We start from the raw sequence: 16,122 nt of genomic DNA, 5'->3' as shown, positions 1-16,122 counted from the left end.
CACTTCCACTGGATATTTACTACCATATTTTAAAATTACATTTTATATTTATATAGTTATTTCTATATAAATCTTTTATTCTAACAATTATACACATGTAATAGATCCACAATTCTACATGTTTCATAATAGATTTTAATTAACTTAAAAGTCTCTTAAATTACATTGATGAGGCAAAGTCGACCAGGACTTAATGCCTTTTAAGTGCATATACTTGAAAAATAAACTCAACCACAATGACTTGAGATGTTTATTAATATTTATAAGTTTGTGTTAGTAATGATTCCCTAGTGAGCTATATACTTGTAAAGAGGCTTTCTATGCTGTCAAAAGATGACTGTCTTTGAAGAAAGAAAGTACCTGGAATTAAACCAACCATCTTATCTATTAAATATTTGGACAAACCAAGGAATAGAACCTTTATCAATAGTTTCATAAGCTATGTGGTCCTATTCACAATCCTACAAACTAGTTAACATCATATAAACTACTTACAAACTAGTTAACATCATAGAAACTAGTTAACACCACACCAATTCATACAAAACTGAGAAAATATCACACAATAAATTTCAAATTTTCTGTGAACAGATTTGTATATAATAGAAATTATCTTCAAATCATCTCCTCTTGCAGTTGTCCTTTGGAATGGAGAACATATTCACGTCCTTATAATAGAAAAACTTACCCCAGTAAGTGCCTATAAACTAATTGGGAAATGAGTATACAATCAATCCTATTTCCAATTTGCTAAAAATCTAGTTTCCTATATTAAATCGTATTGTTCAGGGAAATAGGACTGTAACATGAAGAATTCCTTCTAAAGGAAATGGATCTACTGCCAATAGAAAGAATATCTTCTGGTAAAATGGAGTGGAAGCTGAGAGTTGTCGGGGGTGAAGGGAAAATTTCCCCTTTGCCACTGGAAGGTTTACTAAAAAATCAACTGACAAAAGGCCGATTAGTCGGAGAAATGACATATAAATTTATTAGCATGAATAGGGGACAATCACAGAGTCACTGCCCCACCACACAATGGAGTATAGATGGTTATATATCTTTCTATATATAGAAAGGGAGATGGAGAATGTGTGGATGATTTAAGCGGGCGTAGTAAATGAATTTTTGGAGAACTTAATGTGCTTGAAAAACATACAATGGCCAGGACAAAGTTTCTTGGGTCCACAGAACAGACTATGGTTGGTGACAAAAGTCTGTCCAGGTATACTGACAGACTTTATTCTTTCTTCTTGCAGTATGAGTTCAGTTAACGAAAATCAAGGGAAGGGACTAGAGATAATTGTTTTTTTCTTTGGCAGGTCTGAACTTCAGACAGATAAGAGAATTTTAGAGAACAACTTTATCCTGTACTTTGAGAGAGACAAAGGATTAGGAGACAGGGAGCTGGGGGAGGTCAGAGACCTTGAGGCTTCTTCTTCAGTTCAGCACGTCAAAGTGCCGTATTTTGGGATATTGGTTTCTAGGCCCCAACATTCACCTCTCTGAAACTTCCCCATAAGTTTCACATATCAAAAGCTGAGTTGGTTGCTATGGAGAGACCAATCAAGTTTGTGGTTGAATGGCAAAAGATCTCATCAAACCAGTCTCTTATTTTTGGGAATAGGCCAGTCCAACTAAATACTATGTCTTATTTTGGAAGACAGCATTGCAGATGGGCTCTCAAAGCTAGGCCTCTGTATATTATGTAGGTAAACAGATTTTTAGTAAGAGGCATCTCTATAGAAATAAAAAAAACCAAAGGTCAATGTCTGGAGTAGTCTATAAACTAGTTTTTAGAGTCTCTGAAGCAACTTTAGATTGCAGTGGCAATCTTATAGATTTTATTTGGATTGTAGTTTGAATCAGGTGTTCAAGAAAATGCATATATCAGCAGGCATGAAGGCTGTTTATATATAAGTTGCTGTAGTGATTTTTGTTTTGAAGTTTATATTAAGTTGTCTAGCTCTCGTTTGTAGTGCTTTAAGAAAAGCGGTTTTAATATTTAGTTATTTCAAGTGAGAAAAATTTGAAAACATTAGTTTGGAGACTTGTAGCTTCGAAAGAATTTAGAATTTAATCTAAATTGTAGGCAAATAAAAACTGAAACATAATGGCCAGGTGCAGTGGCTCACACCTGTAATCCTAGCACTCTGGGAGGCTGAGGCAGGAGGATCAGTTGAGCCTGGGAGTTTAAGGTTGCAGCAAGCTATGATGATGCCACTGCACTCTAGCCTGAGCAACAGAGTGAGACCCTGTCTCAAAAAAAAAAAGGCAAGGCTAGAATCTAATAACAGGTGTACTATAGGATTTTAAAAAATATAATTTCTTCTAGTCACCCCCTTTTAAAAAAAGACAAATTACAAATAGGACCAATTTATTTGTAAAATAAGTTTTAGTCTTATTATATTTGGTCTGATTATTTGAATAAAGTACAACAAGAACAGTGATTGGCCATACGGGCTCTTTTTAAGTTGGCTTTGCTGGAACTTTTTAAAAGGAATTTTGGATTACACTTTTAAAAGCCTCAAGGCTAAGGAATCAAGCCAAGGATTTTCCATCAGACTATGACTGTAATATCTGTACAAATTGAGTGAATTTTTCTCTTTTCGAGGTCCCCAAAATATCTTGAGGTTGTTGGGCCTGTCAGAAAGTGACATTTTTTACTTAACCACAAGGCCAGAACCTTGTAAGGGAACCATGTAGACAAGTCTTTTTTAAAAGTCTACTGGCTTTATAAAGTCAACCTCAATCTCTCAAAGCAGTTTGGTCATATATGAAAATATGACATTTTAGTCAAAGCCTTGGTAAAATAATCAATGTTTTCAATGTGTCCTGTTACAAAAGAAAAGATTCTTATTGAACTTATATAATTATATTGTCATAAAGTAAGAATAGTTATGAACAGTTTCTAAATTCTGAAGAAATCAGGTAGAGAGAAAAGTATTTTAATTTTGTTCACAGAAGTATATTTTACCCAATTCCTGTAAGTTATAAAGAGCTTAAAAATTTTTCTTAATTCTCAAAAAAACCCATAAAAAGAATCAGCAATGTTTTAAATAAAAACTCATAAAAAATCATTTTTGTCTCCCATCAGTTCAGTCCCATTTAATTAATTCTTGTTTTGTTTGATGTTGGGTTAGCAATCTTTATGAATGCATCAGCTTTTTAATTAGAGTCCTGGAAGTTTTTACCTAGTCCAATGGTATGATTTCCAAAGTTATCAGAAACCTGTATTTAAGAGTATTTTGTCAGGGTCTTTTTCATGAATTTTCTTGAAGAAGCAAATTTTGGATTATAGCCGACTGTAAACCAGTTTTTGAGAAGAATCAAAGTAAAGCTATAATTGTCTGTGGATGGCAAAAGACTTAGAATAGCCATGGTTAAAAATGTCAGTTGACAAGGAAATATGATTGTTTTTGTTGCATATAATGATTTAACATAATAATCATAATTATAATTAAATATAACATGTGCCAAGACATTTCAGAATTTTAGGAATCTCATACAATTTTGGAATACACAGTAATAACATTTATATAAATATAATTCAAAGAAAGTCAAATACCATTTCTTATTTGGCAATGTTTCTTATAAGATTTTTATATATCAAATAAGCTTAATACATCTCTCTTGAACTTCCAGGGGCCCTTTTTGGAATATCCAAAAGTTTTAAGTCAAAACCACTGAATTTTAGAATTTGAAATTTGATTTTGGGAAGTATGTCAAATATCAAAGCTTTTAAAACACTTGATCAAAATAGGATCACAGGATACTATAAAATATTTAGCCAGTGATAATTTAAAGATTTCAAAAAGCAAAATCCTTTACTCTTTGATATAGAGGAGACTCAGTTTTTTCAACTGTCCAAAGTCCACTTTCTTCATTTTCTACATATTCCCCAACTCAGCAAGGTTAATCATATATAGATCTAGGTCACCCATAACAGTGTTCCTTGTTTGGCTTAATATCTGAGCACCAATTGCAAACTGAAGTAAATACAAACATATTTTTTATGTTCAATGCTTTAAATACATAATTTAGAGACGGGAATGGCTTTTTCAGTTTCCTTCTAAACCTGACTTGAAGACATACCACTTATTTCCACATATTCATTGTATGATAAGGATTCCTAACCAGCTTATGGTTATTTTGCTTTTCTAAAGGATTTTTAAGCTTCATAAAGATGAAACTATCTCTTATATTACTTTTGTATCTATTTCAATCATATCTCTCCTATGTAAATAATAAATATGTAGATAAGTGTTTATTGAACACTGATTTAGAATTAGAGCAAAAATAGCTCTATTTTCAAATATTTACTGAAATCAGAGTTCCCTAATTGCTCAAACTGGTCCTGCTCCAACCATCTTTACGGTAAAGTCTGCTCATACCAATGGTGAAGCCTCATCTTCATCCCCTAGGGGGAACAGGCACCATTAATACATTGATATCACTGTGGCTTTGTTTTATTTCAATCTCCACAGGGTTCTTTTTGCCAAGGGCAGCAGTCACTCCTACTGTCAATTCTAGCACTCCCCAGCCCACTAACTTGGATCCTCCCCCTCCTCCACACCCCTGTGCCTCCCCTGCTTTATTAAGCTCCTTAATCCCAGGATTAAGAACAAAAAAGAAAAAAGAGGAGGGGGAAAGAGGAAGAAAGGAGCAAAAAGAAAAAATATGAGGAGATGAAAAAAGGGAGGAAAATAAAGAAAATATCAGAGTAGAGATAGCAAAGAGTAGTAAGATGACTAGATTTTAAAAATTATTGCAATTTGTTACTAGACTTAGAGTACTGTGACCAGAAAAGAATTATGTAAATATATCATTATTTTTTTAAAACTAATTTTATCCCTCTTTCTGTAGCCATACAGAAAATTTATAAGAATAGCATTCTTTACTATTGACAAAGCATTTTTAAGCAAGGGGCTCCTTTCTAGCTTGTAACAATTTGCATTTAACTTGGGTCCTCACATTAATGTTAATATCACCGATTTTCATATATGACAATGAAATTATTAAGAAATAAACTTCAAGTGTCACTAAAGTACAAAGTTATTACATGGTCACATGCTTAGCAGGTAGACTACATTAAATATTCACTGCTGAGAATGCTCCATAAAGTTGAGACACTGAATGTATTCGAGATTCAGAGAGAAGTATTAAATACATAGTCATTAAGGAAGCATTTTTCTAAAGATAGGTTGTTTCAAGGCAAATAAACATTCCTGTAGCATTAAAAAAAAGGCAAGAGGTGGAAGGCAATAAGTGAGAAGTACATTATTACATCTTACTTGTCTGAGGTCAATGAATGCTAGCTGCAGGGTATCTCCCTGGAATCCTGGCACAGGCTCAGAGCTGGCAAACACTATTAAAAAAAAAAGAATAAAAACAAGATTGCAAAATATATAGGAGTTTTACTGCTGAATTAATTTCTACTTATTACAAAAGTATTATAATATTTACATATAACCATTTCAAATGAAGATTATTTATAATCTTTAATTTCCACTACTGAGAATGTTCTCCACACCCTTACCACAAAAACTTTAATAATTTAAAATTTCTAATCTGCCATTTAATCAATGTAATCCTTAATCATAATAAATTTAGAAGAGTTATCCTACATAAAGTTTAAGAGTAGTAATATACTTCAATCAAGTAAAGTTTTCTGACTCTTTTTAGCCTTAGGTGAACAATTATAGAAGCATTTTGAAACTATACCAATTTCATGGCTGTCAACATATCTCAAAACATCTGTTTTGTTACAAAATATGCTCTATAAAAATCCCACCTCTAGCTAATAGCAGACACCAAGGTAAAAAGTCAGCTTTACATGTAGACAACAGGTAAAATGTTTTAAATAGCAAAATCAGGATGATGCAGGAATGTGTGTTCATGCCTTTTCATAATTGTTTTCCATAAAGGAATCATGTCTCAATAAAAGACACTTTAAGAAAAGATTTTTTAAAACTTTCAGAAGAGTTTTCATTAAATTTTTGTGCTTTAAAGATTTTAATACTACTAACATAGCCTGTTTGGTTAAATTTAGGGCAGTTGCAATATTAGTTATTTTGAAGATAAAATACTTGGCTCATAAAAAAGGACCCTATCATTTTACATGAAAGCTTCTCTAATAAGAATACCTGTAACCATTCTCCCACCCCATTAATATTTTAATTTTCTTAGAGAATGTTATAGATTTTTCATTTGTGAATTTATCCCAGCTGGTATTTTAGAAGCTATTTAAATTTTTGGCCAATACAGTTCTTAGAATAACAAAAATAATTCTTAAGTTTAGCGTATTCTGTGTGAAATACAGTTTAGAAACACTCAAAATCAATAATTTTAAAAACATATATAAAAATCTAGCATAATTTATCTGGTATCTTTGGGGAATGAGGAATTCAAACTAAGTTTTTATTGTTGCTGATATTAATTTTCGTTTTAAGCATCAAAACATTTTAATCTTAAGCATTTTTATGGAATTCTAAAATATATACTTCCCTTGTTTTTTATTTTTTGAGTATACTAATCATTATTTACATTTTTAATAATTCTCTAAGTTACTATTAAGAATACTTTTTGTTCTTGCTGCACATCCTCACTTTTAAGTGGGAGCTAAACTATGGCTACACAGGGACACACGGAGTGATATAATGGACACTGGAGACTCAAAAGGGGGACAGTGGGAAGAGGTGAGGGATGAAAATTACCTATGGAGTACACTGTACACTATTCAGGTGATGGGTACACTGCAAGCCTAGACTTCATCACTATACAATATATACATATAATGAAAGTCAACTTGTACCCCCTAAATCTATTAAAATAAAAAAAAAGAATACTTTTTGTTCTACACAATACAGTAAAATGCTGGGGGACTGTTATGATATTAGGAGCTGTTTTCTGTTATGTTAAAAAGATCAGAATACTGTGCTATTTAAGTTCTTGTGTCTTGCTTTTCTAATTTTTCTGCCTTCCCTCTAGTACTTTTTTTTTTAACCAAATCAGCCCTCTCGCAGTTTTAACATAAATTCTTACTCCCTGTTCTCTCCCTCTTCTCTCTTATTAATCAGCTAATTAATTGCTAGAATTGTGTTTAAAGTAAGAGCAAATATAGCCTATGCAAGGGCCCCTCCCACTACTAGTAAGGTTAGGAGTTTTATATATCTTTGAGTGTATGTACCTTTGAGCATGAGTAATCTCTGGGTTACTCAGAGATGCACCATTATTCCCCCTTACTTTTTGGTTCTCTGCTAGGTACTAAGTAGTTATAGTCACTAGATAGTTGACTAAACTCATCATTCTCAGGCCCCCTCTTTCCAGAAAACCAAGATTTAGTGAACAAATCTAGTCACACTTTTAAGTATTTACAATTTATTCATATCACTGTCTTTTCATTCAATGAAAAGTGGTACACTTTCATACAGTGGCATCTCCATCACCGTCTGCCAGGTCCTAGATAACTGAGTTATCTTTCTCTAGTACCATTAGATCTTAATAGAACAATGATGAGCAAACCTGTAATAGCCTGTTAAAAGTAACGCTAATTTTAAAAATACTTTTCTTAAGACAACTCAACATTTTGTTAGCTTTTTTGACCACAGTCTCAGGCTACCATCTCTAAGTAACAATTTACCATGAATTCCTAGTGTTTTCCAACCAAGGCTATATTTGTTAGCTTATCTTCTATCATCATCGTGTACATATACACATAAACTTGTAAATAAAGATTTCCTATAATGGACAGAGACTCACTTTATCAGGCATAAAATCAGCTCAATTTCAGTTATACTTACAGTTATTATCTACTTAATCTCCCAGAATTTTTATTTATTAAAAATAACCTGTCATTTTTCTTCTCACTTGGTTCTTATTTAAGATACCACAGTTTAAGCCCCATAGGCTTGGCAGTAAACCAAAGAGCTCAGTGTCAAAACTATAATAGTACCATAAATTTATATATTAAATAGCACTTTAAAATTTATAAAGCACTATCTCACACACCATCTGCTCTGAGCATTACAATAATTTATTTTAATAAACAGGACATGCAGGTGATGGATCATAAAATCTTGCAACTAGAAGATACATTCTCTTTGAAATACCACCAACAGTCCCCTGAAGACTCAGTTTAAAAGTTACCGAGTCCTTCATCTTATAGGGTAGAAAAATTAAAAGTGAAGTGACTCACCCAGGATCACATAGCTAACTGACATCTCTTGCTATTCAATCCAGAATATGATTAAGTATTCAACCTCTCATCTTCTATACCACCTCTCACAAGAACCTAATCAATATAGAAGTGAAACTCACTCGATTGTAACTCTCAGGGCTGTTTCTCAAATATTTTTTAGGGGATAGGAGGCAATTTAGCGATCTGATAATTATCTGGCACAGAGGACATTTGTAATTATAAGCTATTCAATTTGATTAACAGCTTCCTATTTTCCCCCTTTATTTCTTTAAAACTCAAATGCAGTCAATCCTGTTGTTTCTACTTCCCAAAACATCTTGAGTCTGCATCTGTCCCTACCTTAGTTTAAACTATTGTCATTTCTTGCTTGGATTACTAAAACACATTCCTATCGGGTCTTCCTGCTTCTTGTATGCAATCTTCCATCCACTTCTCCCAGTATGATTTATGTAAGATGTAAATGTGATTTGTGCTACTTCACAGTTTAACATCCTTCAATGGTTTCTCATCACCTTACAATAAAACAAGACTAAGGTCCTCTGTAATCTGGCCTTTGCCTACCTCTCTAGTCTCATCTTTTACCACTTCCCTAGGGGCACCTTAAACTCTTTCCACACCAAACTACCTGTACTTCCTTGCATATACCAGTCTGTTTCTATGGCGCCTTTGATCCTTCTGCCTGGAACATCCTTCCTCTTCTTCTTTTCCATCTGGATAACTCTTACTTACCCTTCAATTCAATCATTATCTACCCTGGAAAGACTTTATCCCTGCAGACTGGATTAGGTCCCTCCTCTGTGCTCTCATTTCAACTTCCTGTGCATAGCCTGAGTAAAGCACTCATTTTACTGCCTTATAATTGCTTACTTGTCTGGGACTTCCCACCAGACCATGAACTCCCTAAGGGTAGAAACTGTACTTTCATTTCTATATCCTTATTACCTGGCACAATGCCTGAATAGACATGTAATTGAGTATTAAAGTTTCTTAAGTGAATGAAGAAAAAAATGAAATGATAAATAAATTCTAAGGGAATGCCATCCAGTACTGGTAACTGATATATTATCTAGCTTATTGATTAGATCTAGAATGATGCTCTCCAATAGAACTTTCTGCAATAATGAAAATGTTTCATATCTATGCTAAACAGAATTTTTAGTTTTATTATTTTAATTTAAATTTAATAGCCATATGTGGCTACTGAACAGTGCAAATCTAGATCATTCTGTGTACTCTTAGTGTATTTATATCAAAATAATTAAGAGTGGGTGAGAATATTTCTAATGCTTTTTTCAACAAAAATGACATTGTACATTTTTCCACTAAACAAGAACCTCCTGGGAAGTAGAGATTTCTTTTACCTTTATATACCCCAATGCCTACTGAATAGGAAATATTCAATAAACATATGTTAAATAAATAAATAGAAATATAAATAATTCATTTTTACTAATATTGTCTACTGGTACTAATAATTCTTGAGGTAGATTTCAACCTTTGAAATTTTTAAAGAATTGGTGACTAATTTTTGGAATCTCTTGATGTAAACTGTCTTCAAAGTCCTTTTTGGCTCATCTAGATTCTCATTTTGTATATGATTTGTCATATTTTAGGGTTTCTTTATTCTCTTCCCTTTGGATATCTTTTAATTTTAAAAAAGTACCTACTTCCCTTTTATACTGTCTTTGTCTTTGGCATTTAGCCATGCCTTTATGGGTATTTTTAAAAAAACACACATTGTTCCTACTCTTCCAATAAGATATTTTAAAGTAATTTCCAGGCTTTATAAAGTTTTTTTTTAAAGAAAGCTATTCTAAATCTTTGTGTGTTTTCTTAAATCCTCCAATTCGACTATTTCCTTTCCAAAAATAAAATGACTTCATGAGAGTCATCTCTTCTTATTTTCTACCATAATATAGAACTTAATAATAATAAATGATTCCAAGTTTTAAAATACTCTCAAAAAAGGATTAAAGAAGGAGGTGTCTAATCTTATTGGGAAGGTCTATTACAACAACAGGGTAAGACTCTGCTACATCAGCCTAACTGGGAAGAAGACCAGTCTGAATCAATTTAGATGATACTGAGAACAAAAAATAATGCCAGCTGTCTAGGTTGTGATCACAAAAAAGTATCTTCCAAATTGGCAATCTATGAAGTTTTAAGAGAATAAGGAATATCCATTGGCCAAAACATGGGTTATTTGTATATACATAAAAGAATTTTTTTTAAAGTAGGAAAACAGGTCCTTCCTGCCCTCAGGATCTATACAAGATGCACAGGGTTTGGTACAAGCAGGAAGGAAGATTGCCAAGAAGTCAGGCCATAAGTATTTATCTTGACATGGGAAAATATAAAATCTACCCTGAAATTAAACTCAGAGGAAACGAAGTCCTTGAAAAATCTTGCCCTACGTTGACCATTACTTCTACTAAAAGGTAAAGAAGAATGTGGATTGCTTATAATGTCAACATAGAAAACATCTACATAGGATAGGTAGAATTGCCACAGGGGAAGCTGAAGGGGAAGAAGGAGCATCCATGGAGTCATAAGAGTGAATAGACTGAAAGCTTGACAGAAGATTGAAAGGGAGGGTGAGGAGACTAGGCTAAAGTCTCAAGATCTTGCTTGCAGATGACAAGGCAGGTACATATAAAAAGGAATAATTTTGTAACTAAATAAATGACTATGAATACCAATATTCTAGATATTGAAGATATTTCTTATAATTCCATTTCTATCTAGATCTGAAGATTTAAAGTAGCTAGTTAGAACTCAAATTTTGGCTAGGCAAAGAATGTATACTATATGGACCAGATGTGTCATTAGAAGGGATGACTAAGAGCACCATCTAGTGGTTTTTCTGGTGATAAAGAAAAACTTATGTCCAGGATCAGGAGTGTTGGAGTTAGGAACCTTGGCTTTTAGACTTATTTTCTGTTGCAGGTGCTTAGCAGCAGTGGGATGTAAGCCTCTAGGACCAACTGCCCCTCTATATTTATCACCCCATTTTTATATAAATTTGTATCTAGTCCTCTCTCCTTCTTGGAATTTAACATGGGCAAAGTATCCTCAGTCAGATAGCTTAGATGCCATTAAAGCAGGAACAAATTCAGGTATCAGAACAGTACAACAGCTTTCAGGTTACTTAAAAAAATGTATAATGAAATATTCTTCTCATGCCATCCACATGATTTTCCCTTAATCCTTTTATTTTGGGGTATAGGCTTTTCATTCAAGGCTGGAATTAGAAGCTCCGAGGTCATGGCCACAAAAAAATCTGTAAGTAGGCTTCATCTTTATTTATTTATTTTTGAGGTGGGTTAAGTCTCTATCCAAAATGAAGAAAGACCGAGGCCTTCACACCTAGAGACTTACCTATTCCTCAATAACTCAACAATGAAACAGGTGCCAGCACTCTTTAATCTGGAGCTTTTCTAATGCTTTTTCTAATACCTATAGATTTAAGATGTTAAACGCTTAGAAGCTGATAACCTAATTTAGGTATTTGTGTAGAGTGCATGAAAAAGTACATTCTAGACCAATTCTGGATACTTCAAATATGGAATAGCATCCTTCTATTGCCTGGTGCTTTGGAAATATTCTGTATTTTGTTAGTAATATGAAAGATTTCTGACACCTTTGAAAGAATTTAAGAGGACATAGTGATCTTTTCTTCTATACACTTACATCTGTAAGGTATCTGTACTGGGGCCCAATATATAATAAGTATTCAATAAATATAAAAGAAAGTACATATACAGATTTAGAACATCACTGCCATACCAAGGTGGGCAAATACTCTTTCAATTAAGAAGAAATTTATCTTGAACTTACACCAAATCTGTAATAGGATCAAAGGTTCAATGCAGCTTTCAGAGGGAGCTATATTTGCAATTCCCAAGTATGCATTCCTGTATATCCTCCTGACTCTCTCTAAACATGCAGTCACACTAGTTAACCAAAAGTATCCTCTACATTCATGTGTAGATCCTATCTAGTATTCTCAATCTATATAACTCTGTATCTAAGGTAAGTCTGCTTGTTATATTTCCTCAAAGCACCATGTATTTCATAGAATTCGATAATTCATAATCATATTTAATAGCAAAGTTATTTAATGACTGCTTGCTCACTGGGCTTAAAGCCCAAGAGGGTAAGGACCTTTTCTGCTTTGTTTACCACTGCATCCCCTAAATGCTACATACATAATAAATATGAAAGCATTATGACTCCAAACCCCTACATTTTTCATCGTCTTAACATTTTACTGTCTCTGAATCTTAGAACTAGATTGTATCTTTAAAATTATCAATTCCAAATTCCATATCTTATGGAAAAAATTGAGGCCTCTTTATGGTGGAATGGTATGTTCAAGTCAACTTGCCCAAGTTAGAGGCACAGCCAGGACTGGAATCAAGGCCTCCATTTCTTGACTTGTGCTCAGACCAGCTTAAAACTGATTTGACAAACAAAGGTAGAACTCTAGAAGAGACAAATGTAGATTATAGAGACTTCCTGATTTGTTAATTTGCTCATTTACTCAACAAATAAACATTTATAGACCTTTTACTAGGAGCATAAAACTCTGTAGGGAACCGGCAATTTCAAATCTTCTATGTTGAATTTAATTGAACTATCTATCCTGGATGGTTAAATCTCTCCTCTTCTCTCTTCCCCCTTCCCCCTCCTCCCTCTTCACACCTCACCCCACAACACACCTCACCCCCCAACTATAGGATGCATTTTCTAGATGTCTGCCATTGTGTGATTCTCTGATTCTGACCATCTTAATCATATTGAATTGTAACTTTACTCATTCACTCTTCTCTGTATTTCCTCCTCCAAAATGTCTGCAACCCATGCTCTTCTCTTCATTCCCATTGTCCAAGGATAAGCCCTTTTTATCTTTCACATGAAAAAGTTCAATAGTCTTTTAATAGGTCTTCCTGCTTTCAATCTCTCCTTCATTCCAGTACAAATTTCCATGACACTACAGTTAACTTTCTTTTTTTTTTGGAGACAGAGTCTCGCTCTGTTGCCCAGGCTAGAATGTCGTGGCTTGAGCCTAGCTCACAGCAACCTCAAACTCCTGGGCTTAAGCAATCCTCCTGCCTCAGCCTCCCCATTAGCTGGGACTACAGGCATTTGCCACCATGCCCGACTAATTTTTTTTATATCTTTAGTTATTTGGCTAATTTCTTTATATTTTCAGTAGAGACAGGGTCTCGCTCTTGCTCAGGCTGGTCTCAAACTCCTGACCTTGAGTGATCCTCCCACCTCGGCCTCCCAGAGTGCTAGGATTACAGATGTGAGCCACCGTGCCGGGCCTACAGTTAACTTTCTATAACATAAATTTCATCAAGTCATGGTTGTCCTGATTAAAAAGCTTCACTGAATCTTCACTGCTTATAAAATAAAGTCCAACCATTCAGAAGTCTAACTTTTCTCAGCCATATCTTCTAATATTGTAATCATGCACCTTCTAGTCTAGCCACGTTAAGACTGTCTGAAGATTCCCTAAGCATTCTCTCATCACAGTGCTTTTGGCTATGCCATTCCCTCTGCCCAGAACGCCCTTCCCTACTTTCAAAGAAATCTTACTCATCTTTTAAGACTTAGCCAAATTTCACTTCTATTGTAGTCAATTTTCTCAATCTCATGGCATGTAGAATTAATTGCTCCCCCTTTACATACAATATATGTTCTATAAAGAATTATGTTCTATTATAGTTATTTACCTGTCTCCATCTCAGCCAGACTATGAAATCTCTGAAGCCTGATTCATCTTTGATTTCCCATTATATAATATACAATAGGTTCTCATTAATCATTTGAATAAATGAGTCTTCCTATAAATCAGTTGACTTAACATAGAAAAAAAATCTGTTTTATAATTGCAGTCTGAAATTTTAGTTCAAGCTAGTTTACCCCACAGGTTTATGCGTGTCACTGGTCACAAGTAATACTAGGGAACAGAACACCATACATTGCTTGAAAAAATAAGCAAACATGTAGACAAATCAGCGCTATTTCTTTTTACTGATTGATTGAGAAAGAAATGTTAAGATACCCGTAAGATTCTGAATAATGGATCTCAGTTGATATGAAAGAGAAGTCCAAGTAATGCAGTGGTTCTCAAACTTAATTATGCAATAGAATCACCTGGAGGGCCTATTCAAACAAATTGCTGAGTCCCACCCCCAGAGTTCCCGATTCAGCAGGTGGAGCCCAAGAATTTGCATTTGTAACAAGTTCCCAGGTGATGCTATCGCTGCTCATCTGGGGACCACGTTTTGATGTTTTGTTCAACATTCTGCTAATGACCTCATTAAACATGTAGAAAGAATGACTGCAAATCTATAGGTGGTATTAACTTTTTTTTTAAGAGACATGTCTCACTCTGCTGTACAGGCTGGGGTACAGTGGCACAACCACAGCTCACTGTAATGTAGAACTCCTGGGTTCAAGCAATCCTCCCACCTCAGCTTCCCAAGTAGGTGGGACTACAGGCACATGCCACCACACCCAGCTTGCTTTTTAAAATTTTTTGTAGAGACTGGGGTCTTGCTATGTTACCCAGGCTGGTCTCAAACTCCTGGCCTCAAGTGATCCTCCCACCTCAGCCTCCCAAAGTGCTAGGATTACAAGTGTGAGCCACCGTGCCTGGCCTGGCATAATCTTATTTGTTTTTTAAAATATACTTCCAGGCTGGGCACAGGAAAGATATAGAGATTTTAGAACTCTGTAGCTTCCATGATTGGAGAGTATACTCTGGCTGCCAAAAAAAGGTAATACCATTTTAGGCTTTACTAACAAAGTATAGAATATGGAACAATGTATTTGACAGCATAGCTACACAATATTCTGGTTTCCTACACCTGGGTAATCTCTGCATTTAATTTTGGGTTATCAGATATTAAACAGAAGATAATCAAACCAGTTTGTTCAAAGATCTTTGAATCTAAAACCTTATGATGTGGGAACAATAAGAGGAACAGTTGATATCTGGCCTTCAGAAGATTCAGAGGAATATAATAGCAGTTTTCATATAGTTGGCTTGTGAATGAGGGTTTGGTTTTTTCTGTGTAGCGCAGATATAGTTGTCAGGCTGCTTCCTATACATGAGTACCCAGCTAAGGAGAAGGGCGAGGGGAGAGCTGAAATCCAGCTTACATTTCACTTGACTAACTATGTGCCTTAGTAGGGGCTCTGGAAAAGGGGCAAGCTTTCGATAATTCATAGAAAGGGGACAGCTCTGGAGGACTTTTTCCTTTTAATGTGAACACCTTTTCTAATTTGCACAAAGTCACAACATAGACTAGTGGTGACTCTAGCCCTAAGATAGAAGTAGGTCCATTAAGAGAAATTTGGAGAGAAAGTGGTTTCGGAATGTAACAGATTGATAGAGCGATGTACTGTATGAAATGCATTTTCTGAAGAGTAGTTAATCTCCCAAATTGAATGTTCAAGGAATGGCTGGACCACTACTTGGCAGGGGGCAGGGTTATTTTAGAGAGGATTTTAAGGTGGGGGGTGTGTGAGCACTTGTGTGTTATTACCAGGTGGGTGGAGAAATGCAATGATTTTTTCAGCTTTTAGGATTCTTCACCTGAACTGCCTACCTATTTTCTTCTTCATGTCCCAGTCAATTCCCACGGCATCTGGATTCCTTCTCTTCACAAATTTACCATGCATTCTAGCCTTCCTTCTACCTAGCCAAATTCTTCTTCCTGTCTCCCTTTCTTCTCTTTTCCCTGTCCCAATATGTAGAAAGCATTCATACTTACATTAATACTGAAAATAAATTCTATGTTTTAAAAAACTTACTTTCAGATTTAAAAAAAAACAAACCAAAAAATTCCTTAAAATAGGATGAAAACTTATCTTTAAAATTCTCTTAACATATTCACTGGAGAAAGCTA

At 34.5% G+C, this 16,122-nt stretch overlaps 1 protein-coding gene across 4 annotated transcripts in view; it reads right to left on the bottom strand.

Moving 5' to 3' along the window:
- The window catches only part of EXOC6 (exocyst complex component 6), a 169,808-nt gene that overhangs the window by 29,901 nt on the left and 123,785 nt on the right, over positions 1-16,122 (bottom strand). For all 4 annotated transcript variants that reach the window (XM_069461027.1, XM_069461029.1, XM_069461028.1 and 1 more), the window contains one exon: positions 5,292-5,365. In XM_069461027.1, coding sequence (XP_069317128.1) covers positions 5,292-5,365 — 74 coding nt within the window. The remainder of the gene's footprint in view (positions 1-5,291; positions 5,366-16,122) is intronic.

Source organism: Eulemur rufifrons, chromosome 28 (genome assembly GCF_041146395.1).
Source record: "Eulemur rufifrons isolate Redbay chromosome 28, OSU_ERuf_1, whole genome shotgun sequence".
Taxonomy (NCBI): Eukaryota; Metazoa; Chordata; class Mammalia; order Primates; family Lemuridae; genus Eulemur; species Eulemur rufifrons.
This window is presented reverse-complemented; position numbering and strand designations above follow the sequence as displayed.